The 10595-nt window shown below is 56.4% G+C and overlaps 1 protein-coding gene and 3 non-coding genes across 4 annotated transcripts; 1 reads left to right on the top strand and 3 right to left on the bottom strand.

Annotated features, from left to right (window-relative positions):
• Positions 1-2150: 2150 nt before the first annotated feature.
• On the bottom strand, positions 2151-2806 carry LOC112818744 (SNRPN upstream reading frame protein-like). Its single transcript, XM_073890651.1, is given in 1 exon segment — positions 2151-2806. A coding segment is annotated over 1 exon segment (189 nt). The 5' UTR covers positions 2550-2806; the 3' UTR covers positions 2151-2360.
• An 829-nt stretch (positions 2807-3635) lies between these two features.
• TRNAY-GUA (transfer RNA tyrosine (anticodon GUA)) lies at positions 3636-3725 on the top strand. Its single transcript is given in 2 exon segments — positions 3636-3672; positions 3690-3725. It is a non-coding gene; the product is annotated as a tRNA-Tyr (tRNA).
• Positions 3726-6550: 2825 nt separating this feature from the next.
• Positions 6551-6714, bottom strand: LOC112818746 (U1 spliceosomal RNA). The gene has a single exon (XR_003206675.1). It is a non-coding gene; the product is annotated as a U1 spliceosomal RNA (small nuclear RNA).
• Positions 6715-10207: 3493 nt separating this feature from the next.
• LOC112818745 (U1 spliceosomal RNA) lies at positions 10208-10371 on the bottom strand. The gene has a single exon (XR_003206673.1). It is a non-coding gene; the product is annotated as a U1 spliceosomal RNA (small nuclear RNA).
• Between the last annotated feature and the right edge of the window lie 224 nt (positions 10372-10595).

Below are 10595 nucleotides of genomic sequence, written 5' to 3'. Positions count from 1 at the left end.
CCCGCCGTCCCAGTCCTCGCGGAGACCGCGGATGCCTGCGGGGCAGGGAGGCGGGGTGCGGGGCGGGGGGCGAGGGTGTCAGGACCTGCAGGGGAGACCCGAGAAGGCGGGGCCTCCTGGAGCCCAGCGGGAGTGGTGGCGGGTCAGGGCTCGGGTTTGGTCTCACCTTCCTTTCAGCAGAAAGAAAATTTCAGCCCCTTTTTGTCCTCGCCCGTTCGGAACTCATTTTCAAATCTAATGGAAAACTCAGGAGAGGCCCTTCTGCCGGTTGACGTTAAGGGCTAAGCTGCCTTAACAAGACTTCGTGGCAATGTGTATTTCTGGTGTCTTTCCGAGTGAAAGAGCTTCCGAATATGCAGTAGTAGCCTGATCCAGGAACGCAGGAAGGAAAAGCGTCATGCTAAGTTTTGAAGAAAGAACATGAAGAAAGGCGCTCAACAGTGTCCTTCAACCGCAGCCTGTCGTGTATCTCCCGGGAGCCCTAGCGGTCGGGGTCAGGCGCCCGTCAGCCTCCTACTGCCCCCCAGCCTGCCGCACGCAGGGTGGCCCCACCCAGTGCCCCCTGGCCCTTTCCGACTTGGCCTCTGTCAAAGATAAACGCAGCAGACAACGGTTACAGTGGTGGGGGCGGGGGGAAGACTGTATTCAGTAACCGCTGACAGAAGGGGGAAAGAGCTGAGCTCCACTCTGATTTGTGCAGAGGGGATTTGGACGTTTTAAGGCAAGAATGAGAGGAAGGGGGCTCAGGACAGCCAGAGAAGGGAAAAGTTACAAACGGTAGTTCAGGATAACTGCTATTAGGCAGCTGTGTTTGTTAGCTGGCAGCTGCTGAACTTAGGGTGCTATCCTCCCACAGAGACTGGGAGATAGGCCCCAGCCTTCCTGATCACATCTCAAAGGAATGGCTCTCGGTCCTTGAGAAGGACCCTTTGGAGTCGTAAGAGATCCAGTGTCACAACTGCAAGCCCTTTTTAATAAATGACCTAAGAGGGACGCCTGGGTGGCTTGCTTGGTTAAGCGTCTGCCTTTGGCTCAGATCATGATCCCAATGTCCTAGGACTGAGTCCCCCACCCAGCTCCTTGCTCGGTGGGGAGGCTCCTTCTCCCTCTGCCTGCTGCACCCCTGCTTGTGCGAGCGCTCTCTCTCTCTCTCTCTCTCTCTCAGATAAATAAATAAAATCTTCTTAAAAATAAAATGTAGTATATGCCCTAAGAAAGAGAGGTTGGGGGCCCGTGTCAGGTGTCTAACATTCTCAGGCTGGAGGTCACTCTTAGGGACAGAATCTTATGCTACTAGAAGCTATGCTAGAGTCTGGTCAAATCTCAGTGAAGGAAACAGTTTGGAGGGGTTGTTATGAGCTGAGCGTTCTGCACTTCTCAACCGAAGAGATCCTGTTTTGTGATCAAACAAGATAACTCTGCACCTCCCCCTGGCTGAACCCTGGCTCCTGGCCCCTCCTTGTAGAGTCTCATCTCCTCTTGGATGGCATTGAGAGTTCGTCCAATCAACAAGCGCTTGTTGAGTATATAGATGCTGTGCCGGACACTTCGGGAATTGGTAACAGAAAGGCCTCTCGGCGCTCCCTATTTTGTAGAAGGGGCAGAGGGACTGGGAGAAAATCGACAATGGACACAACAGGTAACTTAATTAGTATGGTAGGTGTTAGGAGCTGAGAAAAGAAAGCATTGAGGAGGGAGAGCAGATCAGGAGTCGAGTTAGGGGCACAGGTTGCTGTGGTAAATCGGGTGGTCAGAAGAGGCCACGTTGAGAAGGTGCTATGTGAGCAAAGGCTGGGAGGAGGTGAGGGAGTTGGTCATGTCATGGGCTTTCTGGGGAAAAGCATCCATAGCACAGAGATCAGCTAGAGCAATGGCCCAGGTAGGACTGTGTGTGAATAGCAAGGAGGCCCTGTGTCCAGAGCAACACGGGAGGTTCCTACAAAATTAAGTTAGAGAGGTGCCTAGGTGGGGGTAAGATCATGAGGGTCTTGTGGATCATTGTAGGACTATTTTTTTTTTGAGGGAGGGGGTGGAGGGAGGGGGAGAGAGAGAGAGAGAGAGAGAGAGAGAGAGAGCGCGCGAGCGCGAGCGCAAGAGAGCAGGGAGGGGAGGGGCAGGGGGAGAAGGAGAGAGAGAGAGAGAGAGAGAGAGAGAGAGAGAGAGAGAGAGAGACACTCTTGGGCAGGTTCCATGCCCAGTGCAGAGCCCGTCCCAGGGTTCGATCTCACGACCCTGAGATCTTGACCTGAGCTGATATCAACAGTCGGCCACTCAACCCACTGAGCTACCCAGGCGCCCCTTCGTGAATCATATTTTAATTTCACTTTGGAATTCAGCTACCTGGATGTTCCAACACTGCTTTAACCACCTGTTGGTGTCTCACCTAAGAAGGCCCGGCTCCGTTCCGCCTGGAAATCCACCACGGGTCCTTGCTGCTGCTGAGATCAGCTTGGCTACAGCGGACAGACCCTCGTGACTCGGACTTCCACCTCTGGTAGTGCCCTGGGGTAGGTCTGTCTCAGGTGTACAGCCGCCCTGGCCGGGTCCATCCGGCTGCTGGCCTTTCCTCAGAACAGACCAGCCGGGCAGCTCGAGCCACCGCGGCACTCTGCCATGATCATTGTTAAGACTTTAAATCTGAGCGAACCAAAGGGTCTGTTTCTTTGTTTTGTGTTTGTTTGTTTGCTTAAGTAAGCTCTACCGCCGGGCTTAGACTTAGAGCCCCACCTTAGTGTAGAGATTACTTAAAAATATAATCTAAAAAAAAATAAACCAAACACAAAAAACAAAAAAACAGCAAGCTCCACACCCAATGGGCGCGGGGGGCGGGGGGGGGGTCGAACTCACAACCCTGAGATCAAGAGCTACATGCTCTATGGACTGAGCCAGCCAGGCACCCCTGAACTGAACGGTTTTGAGCAGAGGAGTGGCTTGATCTGAATCCTCCTCCTCCCACTCCGCTTGGCACCCCCCAAAAAAGTTATCAATAATAAATTAAATAAATAAAAATAAAAAAATCTGTCTGCAAGGGTGAAAGCAGGGAAATGAGGAGACTTGCATAATCCGGGCAAGATGATCTTGGCTTCGAAAGGCGGCATCATCTGCCACACCAAAAAGTGTCCTTTTGGCCCAAGGATTATTTTGAACCCAAGGCACTTAATAAACCAGCAGGTAGTTTAGGCGGTTCGCAGCCGCCCACCTGGTGCGCGATCCAGTGGGTTTTCCCCTCCTCCGCCCCGCAAGGCCTCGGTCGCCCAACCCGCGCGTGGGGTTCGCCAACGCCCCTCCTCCCGTCTTACCCGCTCCCCGGCCGCGGACCGGGGTCGGCCCCACCTGTAGGAGGGGGCGCCGGGAGGGGACAGGAGGCCGCGGGTGAGAGCCCAGGCCCAGGCAGCGCGACCCATCGCGCCCGGGATGCCGGACCCCACCAACTCCACCCCCACCCCCCGGCCCCGCGGCCGCCGAGCGCAGGGGACTCGAGGCCCCGCGCGGAACGGGCGCCGCGGCGGCGTGGGCTCGGCTCTTCTCTGACAGGGCCTCCGACCGCTCCAGGGCCTGCTGGATCTCCGGCACGCCCGCGCCGTGGCCTCCGTCATTTCAAGAAAAAGTAATGACCCGGGTCCGCCAGCGCGCACCCTTCGATAGCTCAGCTGGTAGAGCGGAGGACTGTAGACCGCAGAGGCGTGGACATCCTTAGGTCGCTGGTTCGATTCCGGCTCGAAGGACGCGCCTGACGCTTTTGCGCCGCCGGGGAAGCCACCGCTCCCTAGCGCCCAGCCCCACCTCTGCCCGGCCCAGGCCCCCCTCGGCGGCCGGAGGCGGGAAAACCTTTACGCACCGCCTCCCTACTCGGCTGCGGGTGTGCGGCCGCCCGGGGAGCGCCCCGGCGCCTTCCTGCCGCGGGGTGGCCCGCACCGGCCCTGCGGCGCTACCCGTCCGCGCCGCTCCTGCCTCGGCTCAGCGCCGCACCGCCGCACGCCCTGTGCGCTCGTTCCCCTCCCCGCCCCCCCCCCCCCCGGCGGCTCCCGCTCCAGAAGAGCAGGTGGGCCGAGAGCGTCTGCCCTCCGCAAGCCCGCGCGGCTGACAAGCGGACGGGTCATCCCACGGGGCACGGACCACCGTGGCATCCTTCCTGACGACTCTGCCTCTCGAGCTGGGTCTCAGTCTCCTGCCCTGCCTCCGGGGACGGTCACTGCTTCTGTCTCTCCCAGCTGCAGTCTGTCTGTCCGTCTCCTCCTTGTCTGGCTTTCATGTGGTCTATAAACATACAGACTTACGGAGACCCGAGAACCTCTTCCCCGACCAGCTTAACCTACTCGTGGGACAGAACTGTCCACCCTGAGGTTTTCCAAGCCATCGCCCATCCCATCGTGCGCCTGCATCGAGGCTGACGTTGGCAGAAACGAAATGCAGCAGGGGCCTCCGTGGGCCTCGCCAGTCGCGATGAGAACTTCGGAGGCGCGTTCAGGGTTCCGTCAGTGTGAGGACGGCGCGTGGCCCGAGGACACTTGAGTTTTCCCGCGCCCTTGCAGCCACGCGGGGGGCTGGTGTTCCTGCTGAGAGAGCAGTGACTGCTCACACACGCTCGGTACAAGCCACCTACCTACTTCGCCGGGGGGGGGGTTGCGGTAAAAGCCCCCCCGCACGGATTTCCCGAATCTCCGGCTACATCTGATGGAGGGAGACAGAAAGAGATGGAAGTATTTCCATCCCGCCCGCTTTCCGGCCACGGACCGCTGGGGTCTCCACCTGTAGAAAGGGGTGGGGGTGGGGAGGGAGATTGGCAGCAACAGCGCAGGCTTAGAGCTCAGAGGGAGCCGGAGAGTCGGGGCAACGAGGGCTGAAGGCAGGGCGCAGAAGAGGGGGGGTAGGGGTGGGGTGGGGCGTGGGCAGGTGCCCTCGTGGACCGGCACACAAATTCACCTCCTTGGCCTGCCTGTGGGCTCTGACCAGCTGGCTGACTTAGCGCTGGGCCCTTCAGGCTAAATTGGCAGGGCCTGAAGAGCAAGATCCTGAGGCCCAGCCAGAGAGCACCGAGGAGAACATGGGCTTTGCACCTTGGGTCAGAACCAGGTTGTTGGCGGCGGGCGGGGGGGGGGGGGGGCGGTGGTTTGCAGAGAATAGCGCCAGAGAATGGTCCTCCTCATTCTCCTCCTTCCGGTGGGAAGGAGACTCCAGAGACTCGAAGTACAGGTGGAGTGCATCACAGAGGGGACCGGTAGCGGAACCCCAATGTGAGTGTGGCCCTCGGGAGCCTCAGGGACCCAGCCATTGCCATCCCTGACCTCGGAGCCCACGGGCCCCTTTTCGGTGTTGCTTCTGCCTCTCAAACTGGAGACTGTTCTCTCCTCTCCTCCCCCCCCCCCCCCCCCCCCTTCCCCCCCCCCCCCCCCCGCCTTCCTCTCCTCCCGCCCCCCCCTCCCCGTCCCCGGCTTCCTCTCCTGGCAAGCTCCTCTTAAGAGGTTCTCTCCCCAACCCAGTCTCAGTCCCACTGTCCCACTGTCCCACTGCTAACTGAGATGGACTGAGCCAGATTCTCCACGGGCTCAGGAGGCCCTGCCAGGGAAGCCCAACAGGTGACGACCTTCAGGAAGATTCGATTGCTTTGAAGCCACGGAGAAACCTCAGCCTCTAAGGTCACCATCTGCAGAAACCAGCAGACAGGAACCAAGGATAAAACCTTAAGACCTTCATTGGATGTGGCCCCTGGCGAGATGTGGAGGTGTGGCATCCCGGGGGGACCTAGCTTTGGTGCCTTGGGGACACAGCACGGCGAGGGGCGGGAGGGGGCAGTGGCTTCTTGTGACCAGCAGATGCAAGTGTGGGCCCCAGCATGGCCGACCCTTCCTGGCTGGGGTGTCATGGAAGGCGGCAGGAGGCTCCCAAGGTACTGCCCCCCACCCATCGTTGAAGGTGCAGAGGTGCCTGCTACCCAGTCAGGCAGTGGTGACACAATCAAAGGAAGGCTCTGCACCTGCGGCTTGTTGGGCCTCTGTGGGATTCTCAGTGGGTACGGGTAGTCGGTCTTAGGTGACACGCTAGATGGGATCTGAGAGGCTTGTTTGCAGCACCCGGAGCCAGGGCAAGAAATCCAAACGGCGGCACCGCTGTTCTCTCTTCTCTTGACCGCAGAAAGCCCGAAGAACTTTCGCCTGTTTCGGGAGTCCAGGTCCGCGGACAGAAAGCGGTCGACCGAAAACGGAGAGCCAGCCGCCAGCATGGCTCACCGCGGCGGGGTGTCCACCGCCTGGTCACGTCCGGGAGCGCATCGCTCTCCCGAAACGGACAACAACGTGAGCGCGGCACACAGTCAAACGGGAATCACACAAAGAGCTTCTTTGCTTTACCAGCAATAACGTAGGCAGCCCCCCACCCCCTCCGCTTGAACGTGCACCAACCGCAGAAAAGAAAAAGAAAAAAAAAAAAAGGGCTAAGGCGAACCCCAAAGCTCTAAGAGCTACTTACTAAAAACACCTAACAACCGTCTATGTCGCGGTGGGTAAATCCACCCTCCCCCCATGAAATCTGACCTTCAACCTTCCCGAAAGACCAGGGGAAAGCGCGAACGCAGTCCCCCACTACCACAAATTATGCAGTCGAGTTTCCCACATTTGGGGAAATCGCAGGGGTCAGCACATCCGGAGTGCAATGGATAAGCCTCGCCCTGGGAAAACCACCTTCGTGATCATGGTATCTCCCCTGCCAGGTAAGTATGCTTTGCTCGCCCCGCCTCGACACTCACCCTCGCGCTCGCCCCGCTCCTTACACACGGTCACTTCCCTCCCGCCGCCCCCGCGCCCCCCCCCGCGCCCCGCACCACCCCCGCCGCCCCCTCGCCCGCCCGCACAACCCCCGCGGGCGCCTTCGCCTGTCCCCACGCGGGACCCGCGTGCCCGGGCGCGGCGGGCCCGGCAGCCTCTGCGCGCCTGCTCCTCTGCATACGCCACGCCCTCGTCGTGACGTCCCCCGAGCCCCGTCTCCGGCTCTGGGACACCCGCCGTCCCAGTCCTCGCGGAGACCGCGGATGCCTGCGGGGCAGGGAGGCGGGGTGCGGGGCGGGCGGCGAGGGTGTCAGGACCAGGATGGGAGATCCGAGAAGCCTGGTCTCCCAGCTCTGGGCAGTCGAGTGCCCAACTGGAGGGTGACCCCACCTTCCCGTAAGCGAAAAGGAAGTTTCAGTCTATGTTGTTTTAGCTAGCTCATCCACACTGGAGAGATTGTTATGAGGACATTTCCCCCTCCTGAAAATGTGTCCTATACGATTAATGAGGTTGAAGCTAGCAGAAAATTTAAAGCTTGTTTTTCAGAGAACAGTTTCTCCCTCATCAGCTCTTGTGTCTTTTCTGACCCCACTAACAAATCTACTAGCTGTCTCTGCAGAAGCCTGGATTCAAAGTCAACTAATATGGTTCTCCAGCCTCTGACCTATATTGCTAACCCAAGGTAACCAACCCAAGACCCCATCCACTTTATACCAGCTCTTGGAGCATGCCCATGGCCCCTTCTCCATGTCCTAAGATAACCTCCCGACGTGGGGGGCTGAATTTTGCTTTTTTTCTGATGTTAAGTCTCCACCCAAAGTGAACATGGGGAGTATATTACATATACACTTCCTAAAGGCGCATGCTCCATCTTTCCTCTTGCATAGTCATAAGTTTCTCTGCTCTTTTCATCAATATGTACGTGATGCGGCCCCTATGATTATAAAAAAAACTTGTTCTCTCCCCCTTCAGGGAAGCGGATTTGTGGCTTGCTCTCCAATGTCCTCCTTTGGCTGCCTCTCAAATAAGCCCCTTTCCTTACAGCATACCCAATGTCTCTCAGTGATTGGCTTTGTATGCATCAGGCAGATGGACTTGGGTTCAGTTACACTCCCCCCCCTTAAGCGCTCAAGTATAGCATTTCCCTCAACCAACTTAACGAGGATCATTTTTTCACGGTATCTTCCTGAGTAAGCCTGTCATAAACTCCTTCAACATATGAACTTCTTCAACAAACACAAGGGAGCCTAGTAAAACCTAAAGGAGGGGCGCCTGGGTCAGTGGGTTAAGCGGCTGACTCTTGATTTTGGCTCAGGTCATGATCTCAGGGTGGTGGGATCTAGCCCCAAGTTTGGCTTGCCCTGGCCGTGGAGCCTGCTTTAGATTCTCTCCCTCTCCCTCTCCCTCTGCCCATCGCTGCCTCTTTAAAAAACAACAACAACAACAGACCAAAACACCCTAAAGGGAAAAAACAAAGAAAGAAAGGAAAGTCTAACCTTGAAGACAGAAAACCAGGACAAAGTGCAAACTTCATCCACTGAGCAAATCATGCAGTGGTCAAGTACATAATGCTGCTAAAAGGGAAAGTATTTTAAAACACTTGAAAAATTGTAAGTATAAACGATTATGTTTTCTAGTCTATTCACAATTGCCAAAACATTCCATTTAATCTGTTCAACTTTCTCTCTCTCTCCCCCCCCCTTTTTTTTTAGTAGGCTCCATGCCCAGTGTGGAGCCTAACACCGGGCTTTAACTCATGACCCTCACTCAGATCAAGACCTGAGCTGAGATCAGGAGTCAGAAGTTTAACTGACTGAGCCACCCAGGTGAGAATGGTGCCTTTAGATGGTGAGGCGGACACAATTTTTTAGACTGTAAACTGGTAACTTTCATGTCTCTGCTATCCTGTCCATGGAGAGGTCGGTCTATTTCTTCCCCTGGAAACTGGAATGTAGTGACTTGCTTGACCAACCGAATGTGGCAAAAGTGTTGTTCAGGGAATTCTGAGACTAGGTCAGGAGAAATTTTACCGCTTCCGTTTGGGTCTCTGGGAACCCTGTCCGGGAGACTTGAGATACCGTGTAAGAAGGCTGATTACTTTGAGGCTGCCACGTTGTGAGGAAGTCCAAGGCTTTGTGGAGAAAGATGCGTAGAAAGAGAGAGAGGCACAGCTAGTCCCTAGCTGTTTCAATCTCAAACTGAGGCCCCAAACACAGGGAGCAGAGTAATGCCTGCCAAATTTGCATATCTGTGCTCAAAATAGATGACTGTTATTGTTTCAAAGCTCTCAGGTTTTGGGGTGGTGTTTTTGTGCAGTGCTAGAGAATGGAACAGGCAGACAAGCAAGCAAACAAGTAATATGAAGTAGAAGGAAAAAAAAGTGGTTAAGGGATAGAGAAGATGGGATGGAGAGAAGGGACTAGAGTTGAGGGCTTAAAGTTTTTGACAAGGGAGTCAAGGAAAGCCTCTCTGCTACATACTCCTACTTTTCTTTGCTTGCTCATCATGTGCACGCAAAACTCCCCAACAGCCACTCCAAATGACTGCAGTCTCACTTGGCAATTCCCTGAGTTTTATTTGTCCTGTTGTAGGTCCTAGGACCATAGCCAACTCCTTAGAACCCGTAACTCTTGATTTAAAGTTTATGGGAATCAGTAAATAATGACCCAACTTTTGAGGAGCAGAATGAACATACTGTAAAGGCCTATCCCTGAGGAGGACCATGAGCCCCAGAAAAGAGAAAATGGGTTCCCCAACAGGTATCTCCTTGAACATCACTGTGAGTCGGCGAGAGTATTCCGCTTCTCAAGTTGGGTGGGACAACAATCGAAAACCAGAGGATCCATGGCATGTGAGTGGTACGTTACGCCGTACGAGCTCAAAGCAGAGAAATGTCCCACACAGAAAAAGAATCTGAAGAGGCATTGTACAAAAGGTACAGAGCGAGCTCCCATTATCGCAGCACCTCAGGGCGGAAAGGTACCTTGAAGGGTGGGACTGGCAGTGGGTGGGCGAGCGGTCGCGGAGATCCGAAAAGCATAGTACGATGTCGGGAGCCAGAACAAAGTTCAAGGCAGCACTGGTGGTGTTTTTTGTCCTTTCGGCCGCCGGAAGTCCGGGGAACCACCCATTTTGGAAGCCCAGATCGGTGGGCAGGGAACGGTCAACAGAGCTAATCAGCAGTATATATATATATAGCCTCGTGGTTGGTTGGCTGCCCAGTTGCCTTTCTGCCCCGCGAAAAGATCGAAAGGACCTCCCAGAACACCGTAAGAGCAAGAGTCCTGAAAAGCATAACCGGTAAAGCCGAGAAAAAAAACAAAGCAAGCGCGGCCCCATAGTTTATCTGGAGCCGCGAAAGCGCTGTGCTGCATCCCGGGGCCCACGCCTTTGATGCTCCTAAGTTACAGCCAAAACTCTGCTGCCTTTCGGTAAACCGCAATAATCAGGGGAAAGCGCGAACGCAGTCCCCCACTACCACAAATTATGCAGTCGAGTTTCCCACATTTGGGGAAATCGCAGGGGTCAGCACATCCGGAGTGCAATGGATAAGCCTCGCCCTGGGAAAACCACCTTCGTGATCATGGTATCTCCCCTGCCAGGTAAGTATGCTTTGCTCGCCCCGCCTCGACACTCACCCTCGCGCTCGCCCCGCTCCTTACACACGGTCACTTCCCTCCCGCCGCCCCCGCGCCCCCCCGCGCCCCGCCGCCCCCTCGCCCGCCCGCACAACCCCCGCGGGCGCCTTCGTCTGTCCCCACGCGGGACCCGCGTGCCCGGGCGCGGCGGGCCCGGCAGCCTCTGCGCGCCTGCTCCTCTGCATACGCCACGCCC

The sequence above is a fragment of the Callorhinus ursinus genome, unplaced genomic scaffold, assembly GCF_003265705.2.
Source record: "Callorhinus ursinus isolate GAN/ISIS: 27379988/994484 unplaced genomic scaffold, GSC_fseal_2.0 scaffold1558, whole genome shotgun sequence".
Classification (NCBI taxonomy): Eukaryota; Metazoa; Chordata; class Mammalia; order Carnivora; family Otariidae; genus Callorhinus; species Callorhinus ursinus.
Note: the sequence above shows the minus strand (reverse complement) of the source record. Positions and strands in the feature narration are given on the sequence as shown.